The sequence below is a fragment of the Chiloscyllium plagiosum genome, chromosome 30 (genome assembly GCF_004010195.1).
Source record: "Chiloscyllium plagiosum isolate BGI_BamShark_2017 chromosome 30, ASM401019v2, whole genome shotgun sequence".
NCBI classification, from domain to species: Eukaryota; Metazoa; Chordata; class Chondrichthyes; order Orectolobiformes; family Hemiscylliidae; genus Chiloscyllium; species Chiloscyllium plagiosum.
In genome coordinates, this window is record NC_057739.1 from 40,389,689 (window position 1) to 40,415,739 (window position 26,051).

Genomic DNA, 26,051 nt, shown 5'->3' on the forward strand with positions numbered 1-26,051 from the left:
ATTGCTTTGAAATGTACAAAATTCTTCAAGGGCTTGATGGGGTGGATGATGTGAGACTGCCTCCCTTGACTGAAGAGTGTTTTGTAAGGAAGCAAACGAATAAATTGACAAAATAGGACTACCATAAATCGCCAAACTTAAACTGGACTTCACCAGTGTTTTGTGTCAAACTGAGCTTTCTTACATGTTAACTCTATTAACCAGTATTTAACAGCAATATCTCCAGTTACCTTAATTATACTCAATGCCAGCTTCCGACAAAGCTTAAATTATTGATTTCCTGTCATGTGCAATGAAATCTGAAGCATCAAATGAGACAGGTGCACAACGTTATCTGCATAACCACTTTTCTAAATTGACAGTAGTAGATGGTTAGAAAAGAAAAAAACCCTACATTTTTGAGTAGCAATTTTCCTAATCTGAAGATGTCTCAAAGCATTTTAATGGCAATATGTACAGACACTGTTGTAATGTAGTTATTGATTAAGTAGACAGAAATACTTGCATTTATATTGTGTCTTTCGTGAGTACAGGCTCTGTCAAACTGCCATCTACTCAATTAAATATTTCTGGAGAGCAGTCTGTATGCAGGAAGCACAGCAACCAATTTGCACCCAGCATACTCCCAGAAAAGCAACATGATAATGAGTTAATAATCCGTTTTTGTGATGATGAATGAAGGAGAAATCCTGGAGAAGAACTTTGGGAGATCTCCCTTGCTCTTCTCTGCAAATTGTGATGGAATCTTTTGCATTCCCCCACATAGAGCAGATGGAGCCTTAGTACAGCGTCTCATCCAAAAGGTGAAAATATGTTTGCTGGTGGCATCATTCAGGATGTGACAGGAATAGTGGAAGGTGATTCATTGATGTAGAGGCTGCTAAGGCGGAAGATAAGGACAAGGATTTCTGGGAGGTGGGGGGAAAGAATGAGAGTACTATTGCAGGAATCTTCTTTATTATTCACTCCTGGGATGTGAGTGCCAATGGCTAGGCCAGCATTAATTATTTATCCCTAATTACCCATGAGAAGGAGATGATGAACTGTCTTGTTGAACCACGGCAGACCTTAGAATACAGAAACACCCACAATGTTATTAGGGAGGAAATTTCCAAGATTTTGACCCAATGACACTGAAAGAACGGTGATATATTTCCTAGTCATGTGGTGTCCCCATATACCTGCTGCCCTTGGCCTTCTCGAAGGTAGAGGTTGCTGGTTTAGGAAGTGCTCTTGATGAAGAAAATGAACTGATAAGGTTCAGGGTCGATGGCTGGGGGGGTCTCCTAAGTTAGGGAAAAACAAAGATGTATTGGAAGCACTTGTAGGGATATTGCATCATCCAAATAAAGGCCACACCTGCAGAGAAATTGGAAAAATGGCATAGAATCCTCACAGAATGCAGGAATGTGAGGAAGTTTAATAATGCTAGGTGGGCCTTGACAGTGAGTTTGTGGAATTTTAGTGTGTATCTTTCATTTCTCCTCTGGATAAAGAGTTAAAAATATCCATGTGGAACACTGGTAATGTGCAGCTGTACTATTGATAATGTGTGATGAATGTTGTCATGTAAGACTGTTACCCATCCACTGTTCCATTGATAATATGATAAACATCAGTGTTTTACACTTGTACCCATCAGCTCTCCAATTTATAACATGTTACAAATGTCAGTTGATAGCAGAGGAGCACAGAAACTCTCATGTTTAATCATTTGAATGAATCTCAGTGTGTATCATATCAAGACTCCTTCTTCTAAAGTGCAATAAATGACAATGTGTAATACTAGCACTGATTACCTGTCTTAAAAATAGACAGTGATGAATTTTGGGATGTAACAGTTGAAGCCCTGACAATGCGATAAACGTTGATATGTAACAGTGGTACAAATCATCTCTCTTATTTCCAGAATGTCATAAATGTTACAGTACACAACTAGCATCCATCATCAGTACTATTTATACAGTGTGGGAATACTAATGCATTAATCTGGGACCTATCAACAATCCGATTAATATTATGCAAAACTTAAGTATCTAATATTGGTATCTGGAAACTCTCCTAAGTGACTTGTAATCAACAGCAGTACCTCTGCAACACACCAGTTCTACTTTTTATACTTTGGTGAATATCAGTGTGTGACTTTGATACAAAGCCATTTCCTGATTTATATTGTGAATAATGAGAGTGCTTAAAGTTGTACCCATCAAAACATCATAGAATCACTGAGTTGTAAAACAGTAAAAAGATAATTCAGCTTGCCCTCCTGACTCTTTGGGGAATCTTTCTCATCAGTCCCATTTCCCTGATTTTTCCTTGTATCCTTTTAGGTATTTCTTTCCTTTTAATATTTAGCCAAGTCACTTTAGGAAGCTTCCAAAGCCCTTTCAGGCAGTACATTCCAGATCGGAAATCAGAACCAGATATGTTTTTTATGTCAGCTCTGGTCCTGTTGCCAACCATCATAAATCTGCATCTTGTGGTTAGCAAATCTATGCTATCATTTCTCCTTGCTTATTCAATCAAGAACATTTTTAAACACCTCTATCAACTCTCCTCTTCACCATCTCTGCTCTAATGTACAACACCAGCTTCTCTGGTTCCTCCAAGTGTCTGTTACCCCTCCTTCCTGACACCCCGCCAGTTAACCCCCTTCTCCAAGGCCAAACTAAAGCCTAGTATCCAGAATTAAACGCAACATTCCAGCTGAAGTTGAAGCAGTTTTATAAAGATTTTGTATAACTTCCTTCCTCTTCCAATCCTTTCATCCACTTAGAAAACCAAGGATTTTGCTTTTATTCTAAACAGCTGCCAACTAGGTTTTGTGTATCCTACTCTCCCAAGTCTTTCTGTGCTTGCACCTCCTTTAGAATTGCACTATTTTGTTCATATTGCCTCCCCATGCTTCCTACCTAAATGTATCTTTTTCTTTTGTTTCATTTCATTCATGGGATTTATAAATTTCTGGCAAGGCGCATATTCACAATTTATCAGTCATGTGTCTACTCATCTCACAAGCCTGTAAGTCTAAGTCCTCCTCAAATCTTTTGCTATCTAATGTCACAGTTTACAATATTTCCAAGTTTGGCACCACCTGCAATTTTGAAAGGATAACCCAAGGCCAATATATCAAAACAATTATTTGTCCTAATGTTGATCCCTGAGGAACATTACAGTATACAACATCCCTGTTTGAAAAACAACTGCTCACCACAATCCTTTACATTCTTCCCTGAACTCATTTCTATTTCTGCTGCCAATATCCTCTTAATTCCATTAATTCTTGTCTGGGATAGATGTCAGTGAGTACTGATCTCCATCAGCTTTCCAATTTATGTAGTACGATAAAGGTATGTGAGAATTTATTTATTTTTGCAATACATCCTCATCAAGATTTTTTTAGATTAGATTCCCTAAAGTGTGGAAACAGGCCCTTCGGCCCAACAAGTCCACACCAACCCTCTGAAGACCAACCCACCTCCTTCTGACTATTGCACCTAACACTATGGGCAATTTAACATAGCCAATTCACCTGCACATCTTTGGAATGTGGGAGGAAACTCACACAGACACGGGGAGAATGTGCAAACTCCACATAAATAGTCGCCCAAGGCTGGAATCGAACCTGGGACCCTGGTGCTGTGAGACAGCAGTGCTAATCACTGAGCCACCATGCCACCCCCAATTTGATCAATGTAACTACCCTATCAGCTACCTATAATCAAGGAAACGTTTCGATCATCAGTTGTTAATTTTAAATTTGGGATAGATAATTGCTTGTTGAGCAAAGACAGTAAAGGATGTGGGCCAAAGGCAGCTATATGGAGTTAGGCCACAGATCTGTCATGATCTTATTGAATGGTAGTATAGGTTCAAGGGACTGAATGGCCCAATGTTATACAATCATAGAGTCATTCAGCATGGAAACAGATGCTGTGGTCCAACCAGTCCATGCCAAATACAATCTCAAACTAAACTAGTCCAACCTACCGACTCCTGGCCCACATCCCTCCAACCTTTCCTATTCATGTACTTATTAAGTGTCTTAAACATTGTAACTGTGCGCAGGTCCATCACTTCCTCAGGGAGTTCATTTCACACACAAATCATCCTCTGTGAAAAAAAATTGCCCTCATGTCTTTTTTAAATCTCTCTCCTCTCACCTTAAAAGTATGCCCTCTAGTCTTGAAATACTTCACCCAAGGGAAAAGACACCTGCTATTAACTCCATCTATACCCCTCATGATTTTATACACTTCTGTAAGATCATCTCTCAATTTCCCATGTTAAAAATCCCAGCCTATCCAGCTTTTCTTTCCAATGTTTCAGAACCATTCCATAATTGTGAAAATATATCCACAAATTTCTTCCACGGAACTTGCTATCAACTGATCAATGTTCTCTTAAAGGTACACTTCCATTCATACTGGAACGTATCTGAATTAGTTTTACTGAATGAACTAAACTGACCAATGCTTTAACTTTTAGTTTTCACACAGATTAGTGGTCACTTATTTGCAACTAAATCACTTTATACTTTGTTACTTAACAGACCAAACTTAAAGGTTACCATTAGTATGAGATAAAGAGGAATCAATAACAGTGAAATAATATCAGCCTGAACGGAAGTCTGATTAACCATGTCTTCAAATCCCTCTTTGTATCTTTTAAAGAATTAAAAGCCAACAGTCAAAAAAATCAACAGTATCTTTAATTTAACTGCATTGATTCAATTGCAAAGATCCCTATTTCTTGGTGTTAGATAATATCTCTCAAATATATTATGACTTGGTAGAACAGGACTTATTGATGAAAAATTCATATTATGTTACAGCTTTTATTTGCACTCATCAGGACAATTCATAAGAATACTTGTGTAAAATAGAAACAATGCTCTTAAACAGTGTAAAATGTTATTTCTCCTTTACATTGGCATTCTGGCAAATCTCCTGATGAATGCGAGATTAAAAAGTTCCAACAAAATATCATTTTTCAGCAATACTCTATAATGACTATCGCTAGACATTGAATAGTGAATAAAGTTCAAAACTAATTTTAGATTTATAGTCATAGAGTCATACAACATGGAAACAAACAACTAGTCTACACCGACCATGTTCCCAAACTAAATTAGTCCCACTTACAAGCATTTGGCCCAATTTTACACCATTGACTGTGTGCAGGTTAGATTTTCACTGTTGAGGTGGGTAGCTCAAGTTGGGAAATGTCCAGATTCAGTCGACCTGCCTCAGATTAAAGGGCTCTGTTACACCCAAAATTACTCTGTGGGAGCTGAGCTAGGATAGAACAAAGAACAATACAGCACAGAGACAGGCCCTTCGGTCCTCCAAGCCTGCACCTGCACATTTTGCCCTTCTATACTTACAGGATCTGTATACCGCTATTCCCTTCCTATTCATGCGTTTGTCCAAGTGCTTCTTGAACACTGCCGTTGTGTCTGCTTCCACCACCTCCCCTGGTCGTGCGTTCTAGGCACTCCCCACCCTTTGTGTGAAAAACCAGCCTTGCACATTTTTTTAAACTCCCCCCTTCATCTTGAACCTTTGCCCTGTAGTAATTGACCCCACCACCCTGGTAAAAGCCTCATATTTTACACTCTAACCATGCTATTCACAATCTTATAAACTTCTAACAGGTCGCCCTTCAATCTCCAGTCACTTGGTTGAACAGTTCCAGTGAAAACAAACCCAGTCTATCCAACCTTTCTTCATGGCTAAAATCCCACATACCCAGCAACATCCTAGTAAACCTTTTCTGTATGCTCTCCAAAGCATCCATATCCTTCTGGTGGTGTGGTGACCAGAACTATACACAACATGCCGAGTGTGAGCTAACTAAAGTTCTATAAACTTGCAGCATAACCTGCCTATCTTTATACTCAATGCTCCTTTCAATGAAGGCAAGCATGCCATAAGCCTTTTTTCACTGTCTTATCAACCTGCACTGCCACCTTCAGTGATCTGTGAACCAACACACCCAGATTTCTCTGCATATCAAATAGAGTCAGGTCCACTGTAGGCAGCCACAGTGGAAGGCAAGTCATAGAGTCATAGAGATTCACAGCACAGAAAATGGCCCATTGTGTCCGTGTTGGTCCAGTACTTGGCCCACAGTGTGGTGTTGAACTCAGCTGAGCTGGCTAGAAGGTCCATTCTAAATCTCTGGACCTTCAATCCAGTTGCATAAAAGGCTGTTATGCATGAGACAAATAATTTTGGAGCTTTTGCAACTCAGCAAAGCATTCCTAATCAGAGCTATTATAACAATAATCTTCAGGAAATGCCAGCAAAGAACTACATTGAAAAAAAAAGTGAAACAACTGCGGATGCTGTAAATCAGAAACAAAAACAGAAATTGCTGGAAAAGCTCATCTTAGGAGGAGAATCAGAGTTAACATTTCGGGTCGAGTGACCCTTCATCAGAACTCTATTAAGGTGGCAGGCCAAGACTGTAATAGTTTTTATACTGCACGCCTATCACTTTATAGTTCGCAATGTTGCTACTAAGCATCAGTGATGGAGAGATTGAATGTTGAACATGACGGATGGAGTACCAATCAAGCAAATTGCTTTGACCTGGATGGTATCATGCCTTTTGAGTGTTGGAGCTGCACACATCCAAGCAAGTGAGGAGTATTCCAGCACACTTCTGACTTGTGCCTTATAGATGGTGGACAGGCTTTGAGAAAGCCCGGAGGTGAGTTACTCACCACAGAATTCAGAGCTTCTAACCTATCATTATTGCACAGTATAACATGACTAGTCCAATTCAGTTTCTGGTCACTGGTAACCTGAAGGATATTGATAGTGGGAGATTCTGTGATGGTAATGTCGTTGAATGTCAAATGGAAATGATTAGATTCTCGCTTGTTGGAGGTGGTCACTGCCTGGAATTTGTGTTTTGTTACTTGCCACTTATCAGCCCAGTCCTGGATATTGTCCAGGTCTTGCTACATATGGACATATATTGCTTTAGTGTCAGAGGAATTGAAAATTGCACACTCATCAGTGATAATCCACACATCTGACCTTATGATGGAGAGAGGGCCATTGATAAAGGAGCTGAAGATGGTTGGACCCAGGACACTACCCTGAAGAGTACCTGGAACTGAAATATCTGACCTCCAACAGCCACACCATCGTCCCTTGTGTCGGGTATGACTCCAAGCAGATGAGAATATTCCCTGATTCCCATTGACTGCAATTTTGCTAAGGCTGAAAAACAAAATTGTTGAAGCTTTTCATTTTACACTCATCAAGACATTTCACAAGAATACTCACGTAAATGGGAACATTTTACACTGTATGAGCAGAGAATGCTGATTGGCTAGGAAACACACTCTGAATGTTGCCACAGAGATTGCACTGATGGCTGACTGTTAAATTTTAATTAAAAATTGTCTTTGATAAGCAAGTTCTGATCGTCTGCAGTTATCAAGGTGACCTGCACCTGCACAACATCTGGAATGGGAAACATCAGAGTTTGGGGTTAGTGGGACACAAGTGGAAACCAGCTACATGAACAGCAATTGAGTTTCCAGTTTGGATCAAGCAATTCTAAATGTAAAGGTATATAAACAGCCCTTGAAGAAGCTATAGTTACCTGGTATACAGATACTGCAATTTGATTTTGTAATCTTTTCATTATACGGATTGGCTCTGGAACATAATATAAAATAGAACTCAATATAAACAAATGATTTTTGGAGAAGATGGTTGCTTCATTAAATCTTGGTATTGATCTCTGACATTTCTCCTATTGGTACAGACTGATAGAAGACATTGTGAAACTTATTAGCTGTCCCATATACAGAGGTGGCAGCTGGCTGAGAGACTTAGCACTCACATCCCTGAGTAGGAACAATGTAGGTTCAGTCCTACTCCAGAGATTTGAGCACCCTGGGCATTTCAGTGCAGCACATGTAGAATAGTGCACTGTCAGAGGTGCTATCTACAACGTCTCCTCGGTGTATCTTGTGCTGCAGGTTTGAAGAGCAAGAAGCCTCATTCTGGTGTCCCAGAGTCAATATCACTAAAACCAAAACAGATTAACTAGTCATTACAGCATTGTTCTTTGTGGTTCCTTGCAGTGTGCAAGATGGCTGCTGCATTACCAACATTCTGTATTACTATTCAGGGCCAGGGAATATCCTTCAGCATCCCTGAAGGAGCAGTGTGTCAATGATGCAGTGTACTGTTCAAGGACCAAGGCTTTTCCTTCCAACAGTTTGTATAATGTGCTCCTCTCCCTTGTCTTTCTACCCTTCAGGCACTCTGCCTGTATTCCTGATGAAGGGCTTTTGCCCGAAACGTCGATTTTCCTGCTCCTTGGATGCTGTCTGAACAGCTGTGCTTTTCCAGCACCATTCTACTCCAGAATCTGGTTTCCAGCATCTGCAGTCATCATTGTTTTTACCTAGAAAGGAATAAACGTCCAGTCCAATTTGATCCCCATTTACTTGTGCATCCTGGAAAAATCAATATTTACTCTTTCATTAGGAAATATCGAACAGCTTTCATTTCAGTGCTTAACAGATGTCCATATATCTGAACTGTTCCCCAGCCAAGTGAGGTGTGCAGTTTTCTTGCTCCCAGATCCCTTTTTGCCCAGCAATGGCCAGGAACCAAAGTAGTCAAGCAATGCACAAACCTACCTTTCAGTTAGCCCTGTCACCACGATTCCTAGTCACTCTTCCTAATTGTTTTTTCCCCCTCCCCACCACCCCTCTTGTTACTCTGTGCAGTCACCTGCCCTCAAGCTCTTTTGTCACTTTTCCCGATTTCATGAGGATCGCTATGGCATCTGGCATCTTCCACCTGAGTCAGAGGTTCCTTGTTCAAGTCTTGAACATAAAACTGAAGGGTGACGCCCTAGAGCAGGCAGAGATTAGGGAGCTCCGCATCGTTAGGATGCCATTTTTTGATGAAGTTTTAAATCGAGGCCCCCACACAGAGACATAAAAGAAGAGCTTTCTCTCCAATGACCTAACCCATATTTACCCACCAATGAATATCATAGTACCATTGCTGCTTGTGGGAGCTTGCTGTGTACAAATTGGCTGCAGCATTTCTTACATTACAGGTGGATTATACTGCAAGAAAATGGAATTGGCTACAAGGTGTTTTCGGACATCTGGGGGCCATGCAAGGTCCTATATATAATCTTTTTGTTATTGGTCCTTTCACTTCCACAAGCCCCTAATGCATTCCTCCCTCCCATTTCCTCTACTGCATAACAGTCTAAACTGATTCTACCATTACCCACCTCAATCCAGTTGTGAAATTATCCCTACAAGTCTCAGTGTTGTAGATAGTTTACTCTCTGATATTCCTATTCCTTATGATGAGATGTTTTTCTGTATAGGTGTAGGTGACCTTGTAAATCCTTAACCAATACATCATTCTTCATGTCTGATTGAATGTTATCCAAACAGTAAGAGATCACACCTGACCCCCAGAGCATTCCCGACCGGCTTTACTGTCAGCCCACTTTCTGGTGGGGTCTGCTGTCTGGATTAGGAACCCAGGCTAGTTTTGTTCCTCCCAATGTCACTGACTGTCTCGGGCGGGGACAGTGATGGGTGAAATCACTTCACGGAGGCCGATATCCTGTCACTAAGTCACCCTTTATTTACACGCACATATTCCTTGACACTGGTCTGGCTTCCTCATGGCCAGCTCTCAAAATGAACAGAGAGTCTGACACTCCTGTTTATATTTGTCAGCCAGGGCTTCCTGATTGGGATAGGTTAGCAGCCCCAATCAGGAAACTCATATTCTGTGAGGTCCACTTGGCTGACCTCATTACAAACACTACAAGGATCAATCAGACTGTAAACATTGTCACAGCCAGGTGCACAATGAGAGAACAGATTGGATCCATGATTGAGACTACTGTCATGACATATTTTCTGATTTTGCCTGAATCCTGCCATACGCTCAGACCTCTACAAGATTCTACCCTAAGCCTTCTCTAACATCTACACGAAATCTTCGCTATCCATGGTGGGGATGGGTAGGGGCCCGGACTCCCTGGTAACACACAACTCAGCTGCTGCTTCTGGGTACTAGGAGGGACGAGTCAACCAGAGAAACAAAAGATGGAGTCTGGGGCTGAAGCATGGGCAATGAATCAGCGCATAATAAGGAGTGAGCATATGTTAAATGAATACATCAACGGCTTCCTTATAAAGCTGCACTCTTGGTATGACGAATGATGCTACACACAAAGGAGCCAGTCTGCTCATATCGTCTCATGACAGTAGTCTCAATCATGGATCCAATCTGTTCTCTCAATGTGCACAGTGCTTTTGACAAGTGGGGACGTGAGTTTCTCACTAGGCAGCTGTGAGTTGTTGATTAAGGGGGATCCTTCCTTACTTAACAACTTGTTGAGGGCCCAGCTCCTCTCATTCATTGTCAGTTGCTCTCCCACAAAATGCTTCAAACAAGAGAAACTTTGACACGGAAACAGAAATTGCTGGAGAAACTCAGTAGGTCTGGCAGCCTCTGTGGAGAGAGAAACAGAGTTACCATTCCGAGTTCAGTGACCCTTCCTCAGAACTGGAACCGAATCATCAGCTCTGTTTCTCTCTCAACAGTTGCTGCCAGACCGTCTGAGTTTCTCCAGCAATGTCTGTGTTTGTTCCAGATCTTCTGTCTCAGCAATGCTTTGTTTCATAAAGGTAAACCTCGAGGAATCTTGACTTGGAAATCAGAGTGGATACCTGGCAATGTTTGCTCCAAAGGAACTGTGTGTAGCATAGGAATAAACATCATGAAAAGAGCACCATCCACGTGCACCAAGTGTGCACACCCCTTGTCCGTAGATATTGGCACCTAGTATTTACCTTCCTTGCATGACCATTACGGAAATCCTCTGATACACAATGGCAGTGGTCCCAACCTGTTCCTGCAAGACCCAGGATTCTCTTCTTCTTGGGGCTGACCACCCTAATGTTGGGCACTGCTCCACCCGTATGGGCATTCACTGCCCTAGGAAGAATGGTGACACAGTGACTCAGTGGTTAGCACTGCTGCCTCACAGCGCCAGGGACCCGGGTTTGATCCCAGCCTCGGGTGACTGTCTGTGTAGAGTTTGCATGTTCTCCCTGTGTCTGCATGGATTTCCTCCTGGTGCTCTGGTTCTCTCCCACAGAACAAAGGGGTGCAAATCAGGTGAATTGGCCATGCTAAATTGCCCATAGTGTGCAGAGATATACAGGCTAGGTGGATAGGATGGGATGCTCTTCGGAGTGTCAGTGATGGGCTGAGTAGCTTCTTTCTGCACTGTGGGGATTCTATGATGCTAATGTGGGGATTGCCCTCTCCTCTAATGACAGGGAGGGAGGGAGGAATTGATTGAGATGAAAATGGATGACACAGCTGTTAGGGCTGGTGCAGCTGGGCAAAGGGTGGTGAGGTGTCCCGCAGTGAGTGAGTAGGCAGAGGGTTGCTGGGGTGGGAGATTTGGGCTGTGTGAGGATATTGCAGGCAACTGAGAGAGTGGCAGAGTATAAGCCAAAGTGGGTGCAGCAGCAGAGATGCAGTGAGTGTGCGGTAGCAGAGAGAAAGGTGTGACACTTACCCTGCTGCAGAGGAAATGCTCATTGAGCTTCTTACAGTACCGCTTTCTGGTCCTTTACGCCATGGAGATGGTACCAGTGACCTTGGATCAGGATCTGTTGGAGTGGCCTTCTCCAGAAAGAGGGCTTCTCTCCCTGGATCAGGACCTCCAGCCTCCGATGGAGAATTGTGGTGCTATCTCATCTCTCTCCGACATCTTCCGCAAACCTCTTTGACCGACCTTCGGAATGCCAGTGCTTGTCTGGATGCAGGGTGACCTTTTAAAGATGGCACTGATGAAAGGGATGCTGGGCTTTTGGCGGATACCCATTGAGCAGCGAGTTGTTCAGGGAATAGCGAGGGCCAGGATAGGGCTGAGACCACGTACGATGGGGATAGAGGGGTAGGTTAGGTAGTTAGTGAGGGAAGTTTGGTGAGATATGGCGAGAAAACTCACTAGGCCTCATGGTGAAAAACTCTCCAAATAAACTCAAAGCAACTTGCACCCATCCAAAAAAAACTCAGGGTTCAGCTCTTAGTTTGTGAGGTAAAAACAATAACTGCAGATGCTGGAAACCAGATTCTGGATCAGTGGTGCTGGAAGAGCACAGCAATTCAGGCAGCATCCGAGGAGCTTCGAAATCGACATTTCGGGCAAAAGCCCTTCATCAGGAATAAAGGGCTTTTGCCCGAAACGTTGATTTCGAAGCTCCTCGGATGCTGCCTGAATTGCTGTGCTCTTCCAGCACCACTGATCCAGAATCTTAGTTTGTGAGTAGAGTGTTGTGATAATTATATCACGCATATAAAGTTTCAACAAAGTATGAACATAGAAAAAGAAATAGCATCACAAATAAACTGTGTGACCCATGCTCCACCATTCAATACAATTACGGCTGATTATTGACCTTGTTTAACTTCGCTGCTGTTTCTCCAGTTCCCACAATTCCTTGAGGGGCCAAGTCTCTGAGGAGAAAGTGAGGTCTGCAGATGCTGGAGATCAGAGCTGAAAATGTGTTGCTGGAAAAGCGCAGCAGGTCAGGCTGCATCCAGGGAACAGGAGAATCGACGTTTCGGGCATAAGCCCTTCTTCAGGCCAAGTCTCTATCTAATCCTTAAATACATCCACAAGACTCTGTGATGGAGAATTCCAAAGGCTCACCGCGCTCTGAATGAAGACATTTCTCCTCATGTCAGACACAAATGATCCTGAGACAGTGCCCCCTTGTTCTGGTTTCGCAAGCCTCTGAGTATCTACCCTGTCCATCCCCTTCAGAGTATAAAAAAGGCTACACTTCTCTTTCAGGCCTTAACCATTAACTTATCGTGTTTAATAAAAACAAGAATGCAGACAAATTTATTGTGTTTAGGAGCAAAAATGCAGCAAAATATAGATAGCGTCCATCAATTCCCATTAATTCTCTACCGGTAAGTGAAAACACGTGGGACAGGATAATTAGGTTGTCCTTGGGTCCCTTAATCATGACAATCACTTTGTTTCCCATTATCGATACTTTTACCAAACCGTAGATGGCGATGTAATGGTGTAACAGTCCATAACTTCTCTTCCATCCCCAGGGTTCCTAACAACTCCCATTATGGGCTTGAACAGGTTTTGGTGACCCCTTTTTTATTCTTCACTTCTGTTCCGTTCAGCTAGCTCCATGTAAATCCAACAGCCAGCAGCTGCTACTGGACATGGGTGTTAGCACAGAGTGGCAGCGAGAGTGAAAAACCCTCAGCTGTTCTCCAGCCTATTTACCTTATTATAATGGCAATGCACACAGTAATCACAGGCAATTGGAGATTTGTTTGCGGGATTATTCAATAAAGACTTGCCTGCATTGTACAGATCAGGATTAGAAGTAAAACAACGTAACGTCAGCACTGCCTGGAACGCTGGTGGCTGTGCAGGGATCAGTTCCTTGTTGCATTATTAACAAGGTGAAGGTTTTATTTGTGCTGTCAGTATTTATTTATCATGAAACAAATGGCTGTCTGGTTCGAGACAATGCAGCACTCCATCGGTTTGAACAAAGAGTCTTCTGCTGAACACCTGTCTTTGTAACCAGAGCCTCTGTCTCTTTCACTTTCCCAGACAGTGACAGTCGTAGTCTCATACAGCACGGAAACAGACCCTTCAGTCCGACCAGTCTGTGCCGACCAGAATCCCAAACTAAACTGGTCTATCACTCCAAACATTTCTTTTAAACATGGTAACTGTACTCCCTTCCACCACTTGCTCTGGAAGTTTATTCCACACTCTGTGTAAAAATGTTGCACTTCATGTCTTTTCAAAATCTTTCTTCTCTCTCCTTAAAAATATGCCGCCTTGTCTTGAAATCCCCTACCCCAGGGAAAGGACACCTGCCATGCACCTTATGTATAACCCTCATGATTTTATAAACCTCTCTAAGGTCATGCCCCAACCTCCTTTCATGAAGATTCGACATTCAACTCCAAGTGATTTATAGCCACAACAATAGCAGCAGAGGTACCAGGGAAGGTGGTGGCTTAATGGTAATGTTATTGGTGACACCAATTCCTGTGCTAAAATTCTGGAGATTATGTGTTCAAATCCCATCCAGGCCATTAGCAAACTTTAACATCTGAAAAATCTGTAATAATAAAGGAAACAAAAGGCCAGAATACTAATGACCATGAAATCCTATGTTCCCATTAATTCTGTAAAAGCAAGCAGGGCAGGATCAGTAGGTTGTCTATGGGCCCCTTAGTCATTACAATCACTTTGTTTCCTGATATCGAACTGTAGATGGGCAGTAATGGTTCAAACCCATCTGGTTCACTAGTTCCCTTTAGGGAAAGGCACTGCTGCCATTACCTGGTCTAGTCCACAAGTGACTTTAGATTCTCAGCAATGTGGAAACTGCCCTCGAGGGCAACGAGGGATAGGCAATAAGTGCTGGCCTGGCCTGAAATGCCCATATCCAATGAGCAAATTAAAAAAATTATAGTTTGAGCCTCCTTTTTCATAAGATAATGCCAAAGCTCTTCACTGGAGCGATTCTCAAACAAGATTGACACTGACAAATCTGACATCTGAAATTATTTGTACAGACAACCAAAAGCTTGGTTAAAGTGGTATTTGGAAATGGAAACAGGAAGAGAGAAGGACAGGTTGAGGGAGGGAGGGAATTTCACGGTGGATATGGAACTCGGGAATGGTTGGGAAGCCAACATGGAAAGAATCAAGAGTGTTTGAAGCATCACAGGACAGGAGAGGGGAGGGAATTGAACAAGACAATTAAAATCAAAGGGGCCACTATGGGGCAGCTACAGCTAACAATTTGATTTATTTATTGTCACATGTATTTTGTAACAAAATATGGTGAAAAGTGTTATATAGTGTTGCCACTCTATGGCGCCATCTTAAAACACAGAAAATAAACCAAAACGTAGAATATAAGGGAAGAAAAATAAAGAAATAAAGATCAACTTTACAGTCCTTCTTGACAAGTGCTCGGCCACGGGCCTGAAGCAGCCAGCTATGAGTCCCCTTACTGGAACAAGATTCTCCACTCTTTGGTGCCATCTTGCCTCCACCAATGCCGCTGGCACCATCAGTTGTCACTGGAACTCACCAATACAGCTGCCACTGATGCTGCCAGGTCCCACACCAGCCCAAACCCACCTTTGCCGCTGCTGAGAGTCGGCTGTGGGCCCTGCTCACTAATGCAGCCACCGCCTTTGCCACCAGGTCTCATACTCGCCTCTGCTGCCATCTTGGATGAGTGGACTTTGTGGAGAAACCTTAGTCAAGGTTTCTTCCTGTGCTTTCACGGGATGGGAATGTTGCTAGTTCAGACAGCATTCGTTGTTCACCTCAAATTGAGTCGAAAAGGGTGGCGCTGGAAAAATACAGCAGGCCAGGCAGCATTCGAGGAGCAAGAGAGTCGATATTTTGACATCCGATGAAGGGTTGATGCCTGAAACATCGACTCTCCTGCTCCTCAGATGCTGCCTGACCTGCTGTGCCTTTCCAGTGCGACACCTTTTGACTCTGATTCTCCTGATCTGCAGTCCTCACTTTCGCATCAAATTGAGTGTCTTGTTAGACTATTTCAGAGGGCAATTAAGATTTAACCACAGTTTGGTGGATCTGGAATCACATGTGGGCCAGACTGGGTACAGACAGCAGATTTCCTTTCTTAAAGGAAGGTTAGTAAACCAAATGGGTTCTCACAACAATTAATGAGACCAGCTTTAATTTTAACATTCATTTATTAAATTCAAAGTTTGTTGTGGTGGGATTCAAACCCCAATTCCAGGAGGTTTCTCAATTCCTAGCCTGGTGATTTTACCATCACACTGTCATATGAAGGCATTGTTATGGTTACTCAGTTGTATTAAGTTCCAGTGACAGAAAACCAAATGTTCAAGATGTGCTTAAGAAGCCAGAAAGAAGGGAGGAAAAGGTTAAGGAATGAATTGGAGTGTGTCAAGCAATGTTTATTATTCATTCATGGGATGGGGACATTTCTGTCAGGGCCAGCATTTACTAACCATTCCTAATAGCCCAGAGAGCAGTTACAATCAATCACATTGCTGTGAGACAAGAGTCACGTGTAGGTCAGACCAGGTAAGGATGGCAGTTTCCTTCCCTAAAGGGCATTAGTGAACCAGATGGGTTTTTACAACAATTGACAGCAGTTACATGGTCACCATTGAGCCAAATATTTATTCCAGGTTTTTACTGAACTCACGTTTCACCATCTGCTATTGCAGGATTCAAACCCAAGTCCCCAGAACTTTAGCTTGGGGTTCAAGATGGTAGATTGGCCTGATTGCTGAGGGAGTTAGGCCAAACTTTCACAGTTACTGATTAGGTCTCAGCTGGTGTATTATGTCCAGTTCTAGGCATGAAATTTCAGGACCTTAGAGAGGAGAGAGTTAACCTATTAACACGTGGGAAGCAGAACTTCAGATGAAGGGAAGACATCCCCTTGGATTGGGGTTGGATGCTTGGATTAGGGTTCTGTAGTGTAAGGGCAGATGTGAGTGAAGTTCTGAAGGTGGAAGCAAATGGCCTCAGTGATGGCTAGGGTATGAGACTTAGAACTCAGCTCAGGAACAGACGTCAGGCAGGCACAATGGAACTCAGCAAAGCAAGAGTAGGCAGTCAGGAAAGCAGGAATGGAATTAAAGTTTAAGGATTACTGGGTTATTCATGGGACTTAGTGAAAGGATGTCTCTGGTCTTGGAAGCAGCATCACTTTAATAGAAACTTGATCCTGGGCTGGCACTATGTCCCTCTTAGAGACTGGTTGGCGTGACATTTGGCAAGGGCAGCCCAATGGCCTAATGGCTGGTGTCAGAGCACAATTAGGAGCAAACATGACCAGAAAAGGTGACTTCTTAGTGTCAGAAGATACAATAAATACACAATAATCACTCACACTGCAGCCTAATAAGGAGATTTGATGCCTGAAAGTGTCACTATAGTTTTCTTTTATATTCATATAATCCCTACAATGTGGAAGCAGGCCATTCAATCCATCATGGGATATGGACACTGCTGAATAGGCCAGCACTTGATGTCCATCCCTAATTTCCTGGAGGGCAGTTCAGAGCCAACCATTTTGTTTGGAGTCTGGAGTCACTTGGAGGCCAGACCATGTAAGGACAGCAAATTTCCATCCTGAAAGGAAATCAGTGAACCAGATGGGTTTTTGACAACTGTCACCTTTAGCTCAGCACTTTTCTTAATTCCAGATTTTTTATTGAATTCAAATTCCACCATCTGCCATGGTGGGATTTGAAACCACGTACCTAGAGGATTGCTTGGAGGTTTCAGGATTGTTAGTCTGACAGTCATTCCTTCTTCTCTCCACCAAAGGATAGCTCTCAGAGTGCTTGAAGGCATTGGATTTACTCAAAATTATTTGCACTCTGCACTAGTAAATAAAAATATCTGAAACATGGAGTGGCGCTGATGGGGTGAGTTCAGGCTCACCAACATTTCCTGAAGAAAATATTATTCAAGACAAAATCAAAACCTCCCCTCTCAGTCAAGCAAAATGACAATCTAGTCTGTTCAGATCATGTCTATCAAATAGTCCCAGATAAGGATATCTTTTGTCTTTGTGCTTCATATCTCCGGATGTGACGAGCACTGATTTCTTTCTGATCCAGTTGCTTCTTTGTCCTGGTCACATAACTTGTGTTTTATCAGCCTGTGTACTCATACAGGGGTGAGACAATGGTAATAAATCAATGGGGACAATCTACAGATGAACTAATTGCAAACAGTAGCTCCTTCTCTCCATTAGCTTAGAGCTATCATAAAGACCTAATAGAGTTTTGTTTTGTCACAGTTTACAATCAATTAGCTGTGAAAGAGAATTTAAAAAAACTTTGCCCAATAATGAGCAAATTGCAAACAGATTAATCAAGTCAGTTTTCAAACTGTCACAAATAAACACGCAAAACAGTCCAGGCTATAATTAATGCAGCATTCCCAAAGAAGTGGCTCAGTGTAGATATGGATTCCATTCTTGCATTCACTATAATAAAGAGGACCTGACAGAAGGCCTTTAAGATTATCAGAAAATTTGGCAAGTTTCACAGATGGACAGGAGATGGGCCCCATTTTAATTGTGCAAGTGGATGGGTTTGGTGTTAAACTCTGGCTGGATATTTCCAGTTTTAAGGCCGGAATTAAGGGTTGGTCTGAAACTTTAACTAGATACATGGGAACACCCAACCCTGCAAGTTTCCATCCAAACCACTCACCATCCTGGAAATATACTGTCATTCCTTCACTGTCGCCGGGTCAGTATCCGGGAATACCCCCCCTCATGGTACTGTGGGTCAACCACAACAGGCGGACTGCAGCGGTTCAGGAAGGTAGCTCACCCTCGCCTTCTCAAGGGGCAACTAGGGACAGGCAATAAATACTGGGTCCAGCCAGTGACACCCACATCCCAGAAGTGTAAAAATAAAGATGATGCCAGATCTGCTGAGTAATTCCGTTGTTGTCCATTTTGTTTTAATTTCAGATTTCTCATATCATAGTAGCCTGCTTTTGACAGTGCTATTCTAAAGTTTCTATTCTAAAGAATGGAGGGGCTTGACTGACTCAGTTGCATGGCTGCTTTGCTATGATGCCAACAGCATGGGTTCAATTTCCTACATTGGCTCAGGTTACTGTGAAGGAAGCTCCTTCCCAACCTACTTGCTGTAAAACTCATATTTACTGTGTGTCACGCATTTTCTTCTCTTATTCAACATGAGCAATGCAAAAGAGATGTACTTACATAAGATTCACAGAATAAAGAACGTGAAATGCTCTTGATTTCTTGCTGATTGTAACCAAATCCTTTGATGCATTTTCTGTACTTGTCTCTACAGTGACAGAACCAGCAGCAATTCAACGATACTATGCATCTTTTGAAGAGCGATTCTTCCAGATAAGCGAAAAGGAACTAACCAAAATAAATACATTCTACGCAGGTAAACCTTGGGAATTTTTCAGTCATTATTTGCATCTAAGGTTGCTGTTAATGACTTTCTTGGTCAGGAATACAATCCTTGAAATAAATGATAGTGTCATTTTTAACATTGTTTAAACACCAACAGCTCTCTGGATTAATTTGTTTAGTGAATATCATTTATGAAATTTCAACAATTTTGTGACTATGTAAAAGTCAAGGAGTTTTTTTTTGTTTCTCCAGGAGCAATATTGATGTATATTCCTCTCAGAGTTAGGTTTCTATATATGTAACTGATTTTACTCACAGCACTTTAAAATGGCTACTGTATGGGACAGGTTTCCAGCTTTACTTCTCTCTGAGTCAACATCCAAATGTGATCAATCAAGGATAGTGGGCGTCAATTGTAAACAGACTCACTTAATCAATCAGCACAATTTCACATTACAACAAAAGAAGCAGACATAATTTGTCTTCATATGAACTGGTGCAATGCCATGAAATACACAGATTCTCTGTGATGCAAATGAGATCAAAGGCAGTGCAGTTCAAACAAAGAGCTACAACATGGTCCAATCTTGAACCGTCTTGGAATTACACTAGTGCTAACAGTGATGATGAAGCACAAACATTTGCATAGAACCTTCACAACCTTGAGAAGTCCAGCATGCTTTGGGGCCAATTACGTATTTTTTGGAGTAAAGCCACTTTGTAGCTAATTAGTGATGGCTAGGCCCCATAACAGTGATGGAATCCAGATGACCTATTTTAGCTACATTGCTAACAGATCAATATTGGACAAGGCAAGTGAACTGAAAGTCTATTTCATCTCAGTTTGTGGGATCTTGCTGAGTATTTTCGTTTATCTATTTACACACAATTACTTTGCTGTTCATTCAATGTATGAGTAATTCTAGGTGAAATGCCTTAGGGTATTTGTAGGACGTGTTTCAAGGAGCTGTGTAAATTTCTTGCTTGTTTTAGGAAATTCCTGCTCAAATGAAATGTACAGTGACCTGGGATAGCTAGAAGGTATTGTCACAGTCCAGATGTAACATGCATTATCCAGACCTGAATGAAGACTTTTCTCGGCAATTGAACATCATATTGTACGAATAAGACAATCTCCAGTGCTGAGATTAGCAGCATGCAAACCAAGCATCTCACTGACTATAACTCTGAGAGTTCACAGTCACTCCTTTACAGAGTGTAATCAGTCATTGAACTAACAATTCATTTCAACAGGCCCAAGGGAAGCATTATGCTGGTCTCTCCATCCTCACACCTAGGTTTTCACTCTCCTCTGCATTATAAGGAGCTAGGCCTTCTCTCCTATCTTGCTTTCTTGGTGTTTATGTCAAAGGCAGGAACTGTGCCAACATTGAAGATTGTGATGTCGAAGTGCTGGTGTTGGACTGGAGTGGACAAAATTAAAAATCTGGTGTATGATTGAAAATTATGTTAGCTTTGTAGTTGAATGGAAATAGAGGAGTGGAGTTGGGGCACTTGGGATTAGGGTCCCTCTTGCAAACTCTCATGGTCATTCTGTACAAAAGCCTCTGCTCCAAAAAAGGTGGGACAATTGAGATGGAGAATTCAATCAGTTGAAACAAGGCAATTGAAATACTTGATCTAAAGTAAAAGAATGTCAGTCCTAACAATATAAATTGGGCCTTTAAACCTGTTCTGATCAAAGAGCAGAAACAACCGATTCTATCTTGCGCTCTGCTCAATCTGGTTAATTCTCTGGGTGAATCAGTTGGCTGGACGGCTGGTTTGTAATACACAGCGATACTAACAGTGCAGGTTCAACCCTAGCCAAGGTCACCATACAATCCTGCCATGTCATCCTCATCTCTTGACTGTAACATGCTGATCCTCAGGTTACATTCACCTCTCATTGTCTGTCTCTCTGTCTAATGAGAGAGTGGATTGCGGCTACTACTATTACTGTTTCTTGGAGAATGGTTTGACAGCACTACCTTTTCAGCTGTGGCTCAGTGGATAGTGCTTTTGCCACTGTGTTAGACAGTTTGTGAGTTCAAGTCTCACTCCAGACACATGACCAAAACAAACCCATTCAAGGCTGGCTCTCCAATGCAGCATTGAGTGCTGCAGTAACAGAGGGGTCGGACCTTTCACGTGAGCTGTCAATTAAAGCCCCACCTTTACTTTGAAGTTGCACATAAAAGGTCACATGGCGCTAGTTTGGAAAAGAGCTCAGTAATTCTCCCAAATGTCCTAGTTAATATCTGTCCCGCCATCAACATCACTCAGATAGTTGATTTGGTCATTATCATATTATTCTTTGTGGAGGTTTGCTGTGTGCACACTGGCTCCCACGTTCCCTACATCACAACAGTTGCACCATTTGAAAGAGTACTCCATTGACTTGACAGTCAATATAGGATGTCCTGAGGTTGTGAATGGTACTACATAAGTGCAAGAGTTTCCTTTAACTAAATGAAGCAAAATTTCAAGGCGCTGAACTGACCAAAATTCTTCTCTATCAAGATTTGGCAGTGTCGATGCTGGCCTAGGGTGGACAAAGTTAAAAATCACACAACACCAGGTTATAGTCCAATAGGTTTATTTGGAAGTACTAGCTTTCAGAGTGCTGCTCTTCATCAACGAATTGCAAAGAATCTACACCAGTCTTTGACTGAATGTGCAAATTGCTTGTGTTGATCAGAACTTCTATGCCACTGGGTACCAGTGCTCCTTCAAGGTTAATTACATTTCTACCAACACAGAGACCCTGCCAACTTCATTGCAATCATATCTATGGGGTCAAGGGCTCAGGAGTAGCAGATGGAGTTGAATTTGGATAAATGCAAGGCATTGCACTTTGGTAAAACAACAAGGGCAGGACTTATACAATTAAATGTTTAGCCTTGGGTAGTGTTGTAGAACAGAGAGACCTAGGGATTTAGGTACATAATTCTTTGAAGTTTGTGTCACATGTAGACAGAGTGGCTAAGAAGATGTTTAGCACATTTACCTTCATTGCTCAGGCCTTTGAGTATAGGAGTTGGGACATCATGTTGAGGTTGTACAGGACATTGGCAAGGGCTCCTTTGGAGTACTGTGTCCAGTTCTGGTCACCCTTTTATAGGAAGGATGTTATTAAGCTGGAGAAGGATCAGAAGAGATTTACCAGGATGTTGCCGGGAATGGAAGGTTTGAGTTATAAGGATGGATAGGCGAGGAGGTCTTTTTTACTGGAGTGTAGGAGATTGAGAGTTGATCTTATGGAGGTTTATAAAATCATGAGGGGCATGGATAAAGTGAATGACAAATGTCTTTTCCCTTTGGTGGGAATTTTCAAAATGAGGAGGCACATTTTTAAGATGAAGAAGGAGGAAGATTTAAAAAAAAGACATGGGGTGCAATTTCTTTTTCACAGAGAGAGGTTTGTGTGTGGAATGAACTTCCAGAGGAAGTGGTGGATGTGCGTACAGTGACAACATTTAAAAAACATTTGGATAAGTACATGAATAGGAAAGGTTTGGAAGGATATTGGCCAAGTGCAGGCTGGTGGGACTAGTTTGGTTTGGGATTATAATCAGCATGGACTGTTCAGCTTGAAGGGCCCAACTGTACGACTCTATGACTCAACAATTGTATGATTTTAGATTAGATTTAGATTAGATTACAGTGTGGAAACAGGCCCTTCGGCCCACAAAAACCAACCAGTCATAGAATCTTTGCATTATAGAAAAAGGCCTTTCAACTCCCATGTCCAAACTGGTCATGAAAGAGACCTGAGGGGCAACTTTTTCACACAGAGGGTGGTATGTGTATGGAATGAGCTGCCAGAGGAAGTGATGGAGGCTGGTACAATTGCAACACTAAGAGTCATGTGGATGGGTATATGAATAGGAAGGGTTTGGAAGGATACAGGCCAGGTGCTGGCAGGTGGGATTAGATTGGGTTGAGATATCTGATCGGCATGGATGGGTTAGACCGAAGGGTCTGTTTCCATGCTGTACATCTCTATGACTCTATTCTAATCCCATTTTCCAGCATTTGGTATGATATTTCAAGTGCTTATCTGAATACTTCATAAATATCTTGATGGTTCTTGCCTCTACTATTCTTTTTGGCAGTGGGTGCCACCACTCTCTGGCAGAAGAGCATACACCTCAGCTGCCCTCTGATCCTCCCGTTCCTTAAGGTAAAAATGTCCTCTCTGGTACTGGACTAAAAGGGAACCACTGCTCCCTGTCTACTATATCTGTACCACCCTGTACGCATCAACTGACTCTGGCCAACACAAACCTTTAATGCACCACTTTAAAATGATTGTAAAGTCATCACTCCACTATCTCAAGATTATTTTTTTTCCCCCGTTTGGCATCCTGTATTTCCTGATCCATATCACACAGCCCACAAGTCAAGATTATAAAACAGACAATTACATATCTCCTCTTTCCAATCTCAGCATCAAATTTAGATTAACAAGTGGTATGAAATCATGGTGAATGGTTTTAGGTCTAATCCATCACACAAAGCAGATTTATTATTAGGTGGTAATTATACGCAGATTATGTGGTAATCTTTCTTAATCTAATTGCTCACATGTGCTTTTGTTTCCTACCAATCACTACTCATTGTCATGGATCATGTACGTCTTCTGTTCCATGACTTTGTTGCCAAAGTGAAATATAGTTATTGTGAATGGGAGCACTGTAGATGCCACAATTCCTTAAGAGGCAGTCATTTTCTCAATGAAATAACTGCTTCCTTTCAACCCAATTCTAGAAAAGCTCGCAGAAACCCAGCGACAATTAGCAACACTACAGAATGAACTGGAAGGAGTGCTGGATGCGCAGCGAGAAGATGGTGTGAGGCCATCAAGGCATTGGTGGAGCATCCTTTATCGACCAAACAGACACCGAGCACGACACAAGGCCATATGTGACCTGAAGTTGGCCTTCAGTGAACTCTACCTCAATCTAATTCTACTGCAAAATTACCAGGTATGTGGAAAGCCACTTCCAGCTATGACATCTTTGGGTCCCAGTAGAAAATGATTAAAATGTATAATAAAAAGAACAGAGAGTGCTGGAGTTTCTGTGGAGAGAGAATCAGAGTTAATCTTTTAAATCCAAAGACCCTTTTTTGGAACTGAAAGCGACTGTTAAGTAAAATATGCATTTTGTCTTGTTAGAAACATAATGCAACATTGGAACTGCATGTACCTTATCAAGACCAACCCTTTAACAGACTCCAGGTGGTAGTAGAGGGCCATTCTGATGATTCTACGTCACAATAGGGCAATTAATATTCCATGTGAAAGTAATGTATGTTAGATATTGGAAATCCAATACAAAAATCAGAAAATGCTGGAAATTCTCAGCAAATGGGGCAGCATTTGTGGAGAGAGAAACAGGTTAGTTTTTCAGTTCAAGGACTTCTTATTATAACCAACTTCTGAATTTGTTTCCCACAGGTTCTGCTACTGAAGTTCACCCAGATTATAATCAAATAGAATTCACGTAACTGCTGAAAATTTGTCAATTTATGCTATTCGAGCCTTGCAGTACAAACTCTCAAGTTATAGCTGAACATATGAGGTGCAATTGGATTTTTAACACGTTAATGATTAGGAATGAGAAGACTCTCTTATATTTGTCAATTTCTCCACTCTCTTGTTAGTGACGGGTTGAGTGACCCCTGCACAGATACTGCCAGACCAGCTGAGCTTTTCCAGCAATTTCTGTACTCTGCTGTGATTGGCCAATTTTGGTAGGTGATGATATGAGATCACTGCTGCTGGATGCCTGGAGATCACCTTGATCTGGCCACAATGTTCAACTGACAAAGCACTCCCGCTGACAATCAAATGTAGGCTTTTGCTGAAATGATGAGTCATTGTTGACCTTAATGTCCAATTTTCCATTTAATAGAAATACAGGGTGTTCCCCTGCAACCTTACACTATAGAAAATCCCACTATGGAAAGCCATTATGAAAAATCGCGCTGTCGAAGATCACTACAGAAAATTACCATACCTGGAAAATTTGCATTATCCAAACAGCGCCCACAATTTGTCAATCACGTTATGGTCAATTTTTGTTGATGAAATGCACATCATAACAGAACGACCTGTAATGCATGTTCTTGGAAAGCGGGAGAGTGGGGTTGAGAAACTTGAATGGTTTGAATGGCACACCAATCTCGGAAGGGCTGAATGGCCTAATTTCTGCTCCTGTGTCTAAATAGCAAGGAAAGTGAGATGGAGAATTTGGGTGGAGTGGTTAAGCTACAGGTTCAGGAGCTTTGTAACTCACAGTTTACCTCCTTATAATCTCCCAAACTTACTGTTCATGACAACGCTGTGCATGTAGTGCTACAGTGGCTCAGTGGTTAGCACTGCTACCTCACAGTGCTAGGGACCCAGGTTCAATTCCAGCCTGTCTGGGTAGACTTACAGAGTCATAGAGATGTACAGCACAGTTTGCACATTCGCTCAATGTCTGGGTGCTCTGATTTCCTCCTATAGTCCAAAGATATGCGTGGTTAGGTGGATTGGCTATGTAAACTATTTGGATTAGCCATAGTAAATCCAGGGTTAAGGGGATGCTCTTCAGTGGGACGGTACAGACTAGATGGGCCAAACAGCCTGCTTCCTCACTGAAGGGATTCTACACGAGCCTGCTGTTATCTCCACATTTTTGTTCTATGTCTCCTCCCACCTCCAATCCCAGAGAGTAACCTGACTGTAACCCTCTTCCCAATTCTTTTTCTGTTCCAGAATCTCAACCTTACTGGGTTCAGCAAAATCTTGAAGAAGTATGATAAGATGTTCCACGCCACGAAAGGGGCAAACTGGCAGGCAACTCAGGTGGAGGCCTCCCCAGTTTATACCAGTAAAAAAATTGACCAGCTGATCACGGAGGTGGAGGTACGCAGGGGCCTGACAAGGGGATAGCAGAAGAACACAGTAACTAGGACTGAGAGTAGGCTATTTGTAATACATAGATTTCAACACAATCACAGACCGCCACAC

General features: G+C 42.1%; 1 protein-coding gene across 1 annotated transcript in view; it reads left to right on the top strand.

The window, feature by feature from the left end:
• The window catches only part of LOC122564619 (xenotropic and polytropic retrovirus receptor 1 homolog), an 84,318-nt gene that overhangs the window by 30,882 nt on the left and 27,385 nt on the right, over positions 1–26,051 (top strand). Inside the window, exons 3-5 of the mRNA XM_043719709.1 lie at positions 18,957–19,058; positions 23,801–24,018; positions 25,797–25,946. Coding sequence (XP_043575644.1) covers positions 18,957–19,058; positions 23,801–24,018; positions 25,797–25,946 — 470 coding nt within the window. The remainder of the gene's footprint in view (positions 1–18,956; positions 19,059–23,800; positions 24,019–25,796; positions 25,947–26,051) is intronic.